This window comes from Penaeus japonicus, unplaced genomic scaffold (genome assembly GCF_977035675.1).
Source record: "Penaeus japonicus unplaced genomic scaffold, GWHDUDI00000001_assembly GWHDUDI00000031, whole genome shotgun sequence".
Classification (NCBI taxonomy): domain Eukaryota; kingdom Metazoa; phylum Arthropoda; class Malacostraca; order Decapoda; family Penaeidae; genus Penaeus; species Penaeus japonicus.
This window is the reverse complement of record NW_028234433.1, coordinates 28,142,640-28,152,639: the sequence shown is the minus strand read 5'-3', so window position 1 is coordinate 28,152,639 and position 10,000 is coordinate 28,142,640. Positions and strand designations below refer to the sequence as shown.

At 46.3% G+C, this 10,000-nt stretch overlaps 1 protein-coding gene across 1 annotated transcript in view; it reads left to right on the top strand.

The window, feature by feature from the left end:
* Positions 1 to 10,000, top strand: part of LOC122261736 (tyrosine-protein phosphatase 10D) — a 78,762-nt gene that overhangs the window by 45,547 nt on the left and 23,215 nt on the right. The window contains exon 5 of the mRNA XM_086555458.1: positions 9,557 to 9,663. Within this exon, the coding sequence (XP_086411584.1) occupies positions 9,557 to 9,663 (107 nt within the window). The remainder of the gene's footprint in view (positions 1 to 9,556; positions 9,664 to 10,000) is intronic.

The following is a 10,000-nucleotide window of genomic DNA, read 5'->3' as shown; positions in this document are numbered from 1 at the left end:
GTTTAAGATTTAGGTTTAAGGTTTAGTATTTAGTGTTCGGGTTTAGGGGCGTGTGTGGTAGGGTTAGGTGCTTGCTCTGATGAGTTTATAATTAGCATGAATTGCAGATAAAAAAATTATATATCGTGGGGTAATTATCAGGGAGTTTATGAAAAAAAAAATACTTAGTACTTATCAGGGAACTTAGTTTGATTCTGATTATAACACACTTATTAATGGTGTGTTTTCTAAAATTAGTATCAGAGGAAATTTATACGTGTATGTGTGTAGATTCTTTGTTAGGAATTATAATCAAAATTTTAGATTAAAAAAACAAAAAACAAAAAAAACAGTCACTTCTCAACAATTGCTCGCCACGACGCCTGGATTCTGCAATTGCAACTGAGCAATTCTCTTGCCAAGGCTTAGGTTGCAACGAATCTATTTTATCAGTGCATTTTCAAATCCCAATTTCCAATGTGATGTTTTCTGAGGTCGTATCGGCGGAGAAGACTTGTGGTCGTTCAGGTAATTTGTGGCTTGGGCTGAGTCGGCTTCTCTCTCTGCAATGACGTGCAATGATGTGCAATGACGTGGCGAGGAGGGTGTCTGACCTGGTGGCTTCGTATCGCGAATTTAGATGTAGTTCGCTTGGGGGGGAGGGAGGGAGGGAGGGGGTACAAAGGGTGAGATATATTTTTGTTTTAGTTTTTTTTTTTTTCTTTCTTTCTTTAGGTGGGGATTTTTAGTATCATTATTGCTGTTATTGTTATTGTCATTATCACTGGAAGTATTGGTATTATTTATCTTATTATCAATATTATTATTATCTCATTATTATTATTATTATTATATCATTATCATTATTATCATTATATTATTTTTATTATCTTATTATTATTGTCATTATTAGTGGTAGTAGTAATAACACCACTATCGTCAGCATCACCATTCATCATCATCATCAACATCATCACCACCATTCCCATCATGATCATCATTATCATCATTTTACCGTTTATTATCATTACTATTATTTCAAACTTCGAACACGGGGGTTCCGGTTGCAAAAGTGAGCCCACGGCCTCAAGATGCAGTCACCCGGATCTCTCAGGTGTACCCCCCCTCCCTCTACCCCCCCACCCCTCCCCCTCCCCCTCTCCCACCCCCACCCCTCCCCCTCCTCTCCTCTTCCCCCTCCCATCCCCTCCTCTTCCCCCTCCCGCCTGTCTGACACCGGCGCTGACGTCACGTGCCACTGCCAGTCATCATCATGCCAGGGGGTGACACTCGCCGCCGCCGCGTGTGGTCAGGTGTTGACTCGGCGTGATGAAACAGGGGTGGGCGTGACAGAGAAGCCGCCGGACGTGTTGTTGCGACGCCTTCGTGGCTGTGAGGCTGTAACGGGAGAATATATATTTTTTTTTAAGTGATGAGCCGTATGGTTTTTGATGTAGGGTTTGTTTTGTATTTGTTTGTTTTTTTGCTTAGTTTGGGGTTTAGTTTTCTTTGTTGTTGCATTGTCTGCAACAACAGACGAGGTAACAGCAACAAAATACATAACAAATACTACAGCAAAAATATATGGCTCATCACTTCACTTCGAGACGTGGAAGAGAAGAGAGAGTGAGAGAGAGAAAGAAAAAAGGAAGTTTTGCGTAGAGGAGAACAAGAGAGATAATCTAAGGAAAAGAGGAGATAATGAATAAGAGAGATAATCTAAGGAAAAGAGGAGATAATGAATAAGAGAGATAATCTAAGGAAAAGAGGAGATAATGAATAAGAGAAAGAAGAGGAAAAAAAGAGGAAGGGAAGCGATTTTGGGATGACGCTGTTACGAAGAGGTCTGGGCGGAGAACCTCGAGGAGCTCCTTGAGATCTGGGCGTGTCCTTTTCTTCAACGACCCTGCAATGCAATGATCAGGAAAGGGGAAGAAAAAAATGTAAAGTGATTGGAAGTCATTGTTATAACGAGTTAGTGTCATGTCATCGTGTTTCTCTCTCTCTCTCTCTCTCTCTCTCCATCCCAAGTACATTTATCCTCTGTCTCTCATTATGTGAACGCGCTCGTGCGTGTGTGTGTGTGTGTGTGTGTGTGTGTGTGTGTGTGTGTGTGTGTGTGTGTGTGTGTGTGTGTCCTCTGTCTCTCATTATGTGCACGCGTTCGTGCGTGCGTCCATGCGTGTGCATATGTGTGTGCATGTGTGTGTGTGTATGAACGACGAGATTTGCTCCATATTTTCTGTAAAATACCAAGAAGCATTATCTTTTTCCATCCTTTTCGGAATCGTGACGTGTCGTTGCGTCCTATTAGTGGTGAGACTGATGACTCTGCGGGAAGTGAGGCTGGAGACGAAAGTAGGTTAGGATGACAAGTTATGAGCCATCAACATAGAGCGACTGCCTGCCTGCCTCCCTCTATCTATCTACCTCTCTGCCTGCCTGCCTCTGTCTGTCTACCTGCCTGCCTCTGCCTGTCTGCCTCTCTGTCTGGCTACCTCTCTGCCTGTCTGCCTGCCTCTGTATGTCTACCTCTCTGCTTGCCTGCCTCCCTCCCTCTGTCTACCTCCCTGCCTAACTGCCTCCCTCTGCCTGTCTACCTCTCTACCTGTCTCTCTAACTATCTGCCTGCCTGTCTCTGTCTGCCTACTTATCTGCCTGCCTGGCTGCCTGTCTGCCTCTGTCTATCGATCTAACTCTTGATACCCTCTCTCTATCCATATTGAGAGGTAGATATATTAATAGATAGAAACTGATAGATACCATATATATATATATATATATATATATATATATATATATATATATATATATATATGTGTGTGTGTGTGTGTGTGTGTGTGTGTGTGTGTGTGTGTGTGTGTGTGTGTGTGTGTGTGAGAGAGATAGAGGGAGAGAGAGAGAGAGAGAGAGAGAGAGAGAGAGAGAGAGAGAGAGAGAGAGAGAGAGAGAGAGAGAGAGAGTGAGAGAGAGAAATAGAAAGAGAGAGAGAGAGAGAAAGATAGATAGATAGATAGATAGATAGAGAGAGATAGAGAGAGATACACGAGAGCCAGTGCCATCTCGCAGTGAATCCAAGGTGTCGAAATGAGAGCGTGGGGAAGCCGGGGCGCAACAGCAGACCGAACGACCGACAGACCGAACCCTTAAGTACGAGACGAACACGACACCTCCTATTATCTTCCTTCTGACACTTATGACACGTGCGGCCCTGAAAGTTCCTCGGTATGGAGTACTCTTGAGTCATAGTTACGCCACTGTGTGTGAACGTTGCTTCGGTCGCAAGTTGTTGGTGACTATAATGTGACTATAATGACAACCTCGATTTATCAAGACGGTTTTTTTTTCGTTTTGATCGTCGGCTGTTAGGTGTGATCTGTGCAAGCTGTTTTAAGTCTTGTGTAAGAGTGTGTAAGAGTCGATTTAGTCTGGACTGGTTGGAGCGAGAGCCTCGGCGAAATTGATATTATATTCTGGGATATATAGGTTGAAATAGGATCTAGATATTAGTAAAATGCTATTCCGTACGCCATTCCGTTGTCAATTGTGTATTGGTTATACTGTTATCATACATCGCATTAATTAAATCTTGTTTACAAATAAACCCCACCTGATCCCATGAAGTAAAGAAAGAAAACAATTCCGTTATGCATGGAGGTAATTACACACGCCCACAAATAATTCAAATTGCACACAGCATAAATCCCCCTTACCGTATGCAACATCTAACGGACCCCCAGTCGCCAGAAATCAGACTGTTTATTTACGTCGACGCTCTGACCTTCGGCGAACCGTTGTCTCGACTGAGGTATTGTGTGCTTTTCTTCGCGTAATATTTCAAACTTATATTGGGATTCGATAAAAGTGATTAGGTTCGATCATTACGAAACGCCAGATTTTATAAGCAGGAGAATGTTACATTGGCGGTCAGAGCAGCTTGCGCGGGGGGGGCGTGGGGGGGGGGGGGGGGCGGCGCCCATGTTGACATCACATGCGTGAGTTGAATATTACTCAGCAGACATGTGATCCGCTCAACACACACATGTAACCTTGAGTACAAGTGGCTCGGTGTGAGAGACCAGCACACCTTTCTCTCTTGTGTGTGCTTGGCGTTCCTGTTGTACATCTGGCATCTTACATATGTCTGACCCCCCACCCCCCTCCTTACCTCTCCCACCCCCCTACCCAACACACGCTTCACGCCATACTGGTCTGAACTAGCTCGGCACACTAGAAGATGCGTATGGCGTTCTCATGCGTTTTTTATTTATTCATTTATTTTTTTCTCTTCAGTGCCATGTTTACTACTGTTCTTCTTTTTTTGTCTTTTTCTCTTCCTCTTCTTCCCTTCCTCCACGATTTTCTTTTTTTTTTCTTTCCTCCGTGTTCTCCCATTTTCTTCCTCAATTCTATCTTTCTTCTCTATGAATCTTTTTTCTTGTTCTCTTTTCCGAATGATATCTCTCTCTCTTTCTCTCTCTCTCTCTCTCTTTCTCTCTCTCTCTCTCTCTCTCTCTCTCTCTCTCTCTCTCTCTCTCTCTCTCTCTCTCTCTCTCTCCTCCCGTCCGCCTCTTTCTTGTTCTCTTTTCCGAACGATCTCTCTCTCTCTTTCCCTCCCTCCCTCCCTGTCTCTCTCCCTCCCTCTCTCTCTCCCTCCCTCCCTCCCTCCCTCTCTCTCTCTCTCTCTCTCTCTCTCTCTCTCTCTCTCTCTCTCTCTCTCTCTCTCTCTCTCTCTCTCTCTCTCTCTCTCTCTCTCTCTCTCTCTCTCTCTCTCTCTCTCTCTCTCTCTCTCTGCTTCGGCAGACGAGCGACCAAAAACGACTCCAAGAACATTCTCGTAGGAAAATGTCACGTATTTTTCGGATCTGCAATCGGATCGTGGGATCGGCTTTGATGTAGCTTTTGATCATCGTTGCAAGAGGAGTCAGCTGGCTATGCGTAGTATATTCACTATCATTCTGATATTCATTCTTCATTCCTTTTGATTTGCGTCGATGCTACACTTTATATCAATGCTGTTACACTAAAGACACGGTAATTTTTTTAAAATTTCCTTTCGTTGTCATCACTGTTTACACGCGTCGTTATCTCGTCGTTCAGATCCATCACCTGTCGATGAGAGAGAGAGAGAGAGAGAGAGAGAGAGAGAGAGAGAGAGAGAGAGAGAGAGAGAGAGAGAGAGAGAGAGAGAGAGAGAGAGAGAGAGAGAGAGAGAGAGAGAGAGAGAGAGAGAGAGAGAGAGAGAGAGGAGAGCAAAAGAGAGAGAGAGGAGAGAGAGAGAAGAGAAGAGAAGCGAGCTAGAGAGAGAGCGAGAGCGAGAGCGAGAGAGAGAGAGAGAGAGAGAGAGAGAGAGAGAGAGAGCGAGAGAGAGAGAGAGCGAGAGCGAGAGAGAGAGAGAGAGAGAGGAGGGAGAGAGAGGGAGAAGAGAGGAATAGATAGATAAATAGATAACAAATTAGAGAGGAATTATGAACACTACTCTAGTCGGCGCGTGTACTTTAAAAACCATAAAGGTGAACTTACGACCTAGAGCCTACATAGAAACAACTCTATCGCCCGCTCGACAAACACCTGCAGTGGCCCCTTCGCCTCCATAACAAAGGGGCGCAAACCCCACTTCCGTCGGACCGGTGCTGGGAACTAGCGCTTCGCCAAGGGAGGGGGAGGGGGAGGGTGAGGGTGAAGGGAGGAGGGAGAGAGGAGGGAGTGAGGGAAGGAGGGTGAGTGGGAGGGGGAGGGAGGGAGTGAGAGAGGGTGAGGGTGAGGGTGAGAGAAGGGGAGGAGGGAGAGGGGAAGGAGGGAGTGAGGGAGAGGGGGAAGGAGAGGGGGAGGGAGAGGGAGGGAGGGAGTGTGGGAGGGAGAGGGGAGGGGGAGTGGGAGGGGGAGGATGATGGTGAGGATGTGGATGAGGGTGAGGGTGAGGATGAGGGGAGGGGAGGATTGAGGGGTTGGGGTGGGGGAGGGGAGGTAGGGGAGAGGGAGAGGGAGGGAGGTAGGGAGGAAGAGGAGAGGGAGGAGGAGGAAGAGGGAGAGGGAGGGATTTAAGGGAGACAAGGGAGGAGGATGACATGAGGCTACTCTAATTAAAATGTTAGATTTTGAGATTTACCCTAGTACAAGGCGGGAGGAATAACATCATTTCCTACTCTAATTAAACTATATGTATATATGTATATATATATATATATATATATATATATATATATATATATATATATATATATATATGTGTGTGTGTGTGTGTGTGTGTGTGTGTGTGTGTGTGTGTGTGTGTGTGTGTGTGTGTGTGTGTGTGTGTGTGTTTGCGCGTGCGTGTGCGTGCGTGTGCGTATGCGTGTGTATTTGTGTGTGCAAATGTATAGACAGATAGACAGACACCGCGACAAAGAGGTGTGAATCACCGAAGTGGAAGAGAAGGAAGAAGGAAGCGGGCGAGAGTCTAGAGACGACTGCTCTTAATTAATCCCGGATGGAAAAAAAAAAAAAAAAAAAACAGCTGACGAACGGGAAAAGCTGCACCCAGTATGACCGACCGTTTTCTTTGCGTCGCGTCCCACGAGAACGACCTTCCGAGAGACAAGCGTGTGAGCGTCGAGGCTGCAGTCCTTGCGGGTCGTCACTCAGGCACACATGCGCTCGTACGCTCTTGCTCGTACTTGTACTCGTACTTGTGCGTAGACTCGCGCTCGCGCTTACACTCATTCTCCACATTCGCACTCACATTCCGCACTCACATTCACACTCGCTCGCTCACATTTCTTACTCACTCGCTCAACACTCGCTCACTCATTTTTATACATATGATTATTATTATTTTTCTATTTTTTTATTACACGTATACTTTCGCGCGCGCGGACACACACACACACACACACACACACACACACACACACACACACACACACACACACACACACACACACACACACACACACACACACACACACACACACACACACACACACACACACACACACACACACACACACACACACACACACACACAAACACACACACAACACACACACACACACACACACACACACACACACACACACACACACACACACACACACACACACACACACACACACACACACACACACACACACACACACACACACACACACACACACACTGAAACAGTCCATTTTTTCATAATATTTGCGTCACCATTTGTTCACATTTACGGCCTTAAAAATACAACAACAAAACAAATATAACGAGATGATAGATGATCATATTAATAGTCATGGCGCATAAAATTACGTTATTAATGATAATGAAGGTACTTGAGTGGAAAGTGAAAGCATAACGCCGTGTGTCTTTTTCATCCGGGTTACTCAAGTGGACTGATACGAGACTGGGAGGCTTTCGATCTGTAGAGTGAGATGTGATGGGTGGGAGAGGGAGAGAGGGAGAGGGAGAAGGAGAGAGAGGGGGAGAGGGAGAGGAAGAGGGTGGGGGAGAGGGAGAGGGAGAGGGAAAGGGAGAGAAAGAGGGAGAGGGAGAGGGAGAGGGGGAGGAAGAGGGAGAGGGAGTTTGAGGGAGAAGAAGGGGAGGGAGAGGGAGAGGGAGAGGGAGAGGGGGAGGAAAAGGGGGAGGGAGAGAGGGAGGGGGAAGGAGAGGGAGAGGGAGAAGGAGAGGGGGAGGGAGCGGGGGAGGGAGAGAGGGAGGGGGAAGGAGAGGGAGAGGGAGAGGGAGAGGGAGTGATAGATAGATAGATAGATAGAAAAATAGATAGGCAAAGAGAAAGAGAGATATGTATGTTGATTCAAGAGCAGCACTCGTCTCATTCGCCCACTATATTTGATTTAACATTAAACTTCATAAGGGATACTACACATCCAAATAATAAAAGAAAAACCAAGAGAGAATTCAACACAGGAACATCTACTTAACATTGCATATCCTCCCCCACCCATCCCAACCCCCCTGCAAGAGCTTCTTTCTCCCTCTCCTTCGCAAGGACTCCCAAGGACTTCCCCACCCCCACCCGGCCACAACCCCACCCTCCCCCCCACCCTCCTCGCGTGCATGTCCTGCCGTTCCCCCTCCCCACCCCCACCCCACCCTACCCCACCCCCCTCCATTCTCAGCCCCGCAGGAACCTGTTGTGAAGGAAGCGGGGTCGAGTCCTGCGTTGATTATGGGAATGGGTTTTGTTCGGTCAGGCCCATGTGCCGAGGCTCGAGGCGCGGTCGGGTGCTTGTGGAGACCCCTAAACAGGTGCGTTGGGATGCGGGCTCACGTATGCGGTCTTCGTCACACGCACTTGCACAGTTGCACTCACATACGAAACACACACTTGTATATCTAACCTCACACATGTAAACATACACCACTTGTAAAAGTTACATTCTCACACAAAACATATACTTGTACATCCAAACACACACACATAAAAACACGCTTGTACACTCAAACTCTTCCACTTGAACACACACCACTTTTACACTTACATTCGCACACATAAACAAACGCTTGTGCACTTACAAACACAAACTCATGCACAGTTACAAACACATTCTTTTAGACACACAGTTACGCACAAATACCAATAAACACAGAGTTACACACACGTTCTTCTAAACACACAGTTATCCACACATACTCGCAGTTATATACACAAACGCGTGCAAGCAGCAGAAAATCTGAATAGGAAAAGTGTAAACAAATCAAGGTGTTATAAACGCCACTAGTAAGTATAAACGATAGAAGTCATTGATCTCTTTTCAAAGCTATCGAATCCGTTTCATTGTTATATCGCGATGTAATTTTGTTTTCCGTCACGCCTCTTCTAGTTGTTGCAAGGGATCCAATTATCTGTCATTCGCTTGAAAAGAATGATCCGATGATTACGATCGCGATATTTATTATGACTGATGACTACTGTTCATCGCTGATTAATATTACTGATGTGTTTCCTCCGAAAATCGATAGCGCTTCCTGAAGTGAAGAGAAAGGATGAGCTGCCAATTGCCACAAGCGGCAAGTTGTGTCATGGTCTTTGGACATTTTTCACCAGCCTTGCATATAAGTCTGTCTGTCTCACTCTGACTCTGCTTCTGCTTCTCTCGCTGTCAGTTATTTCTCTCTCTCTCTCTCTCTCTCTTTCTCCTCTCTTCACCCCCCTCCCTCTCTCCCTCTTCCTGACTTACCCCCTCTATCCCTTCCAAAAGGGAAGAAATACCCCTCCCTAGAGCGAGAGAGAGAGAGAGAGAGAGAAGAGAGAGAGAGAGAGGACAGAGAGAGAGAGAGGAGAGAGAGAGAGAGAGAGAGAGGAGAGAGAGAGAGAGAGAGAGAGAAGAAGAGGGAGAGAGAGAGAGAGAGAGAGAGAGAGAGAGAGAGAGAGAGAGACAGAGACAGAGAGACAGAGAGAGAGACAGAAACAGAGACAGAGAGTAAGAAAAAGCAAGAACAAGAGAGAGAGAGAGAGAGAGAGAGAGAGAGAGAGAGAGAGAGAGAGAGAGAGAGAGAGAGAGAGAGAGAGAGAGAGAGAGAGAGAGAGAGAGAGAGAGAGAGAGAGAGACCGTTAGAATCGCGTCGATGTCTTGGATGCGCTTGTCCCGTGCAGCCCACCCGCCTGGCTTCGTGGCGTGGGCGGACAGGACCCGCTAGTGCTTCCTTCGAGGCGTTGCTTCAGGATTCGGCTCCCGTGGGCACTGTGCAGCGTGTCAACGGGTGAACTTTATCCCGGAAGGAGGGAGGGAGGCTGTGGGTGGATTGCTTTGCTTCTGACTTTTTCCTCTCTCTCTTTTCTCTATATTTTGAGGTTCTTGTTGCTGCTGCTGTTGGTGGTCTGGTTCTTATTGTTGTTGTTGTTGTTGTTGGCATTATCATTAGAGAAAGGATGAGCTGCCAATTGCCACAAGCGGCCAGTTGTGTCATGGTCTGTGGACATTTTTCACCAGCCTTGCATATAACTCTGTCTGTCTCACTCTGACTCTGTTATTAATATTATCATCATCGTCATTATTATTATCTCTCCTTCACTTTTCCTTCTTCTCCTTCTCCTTCT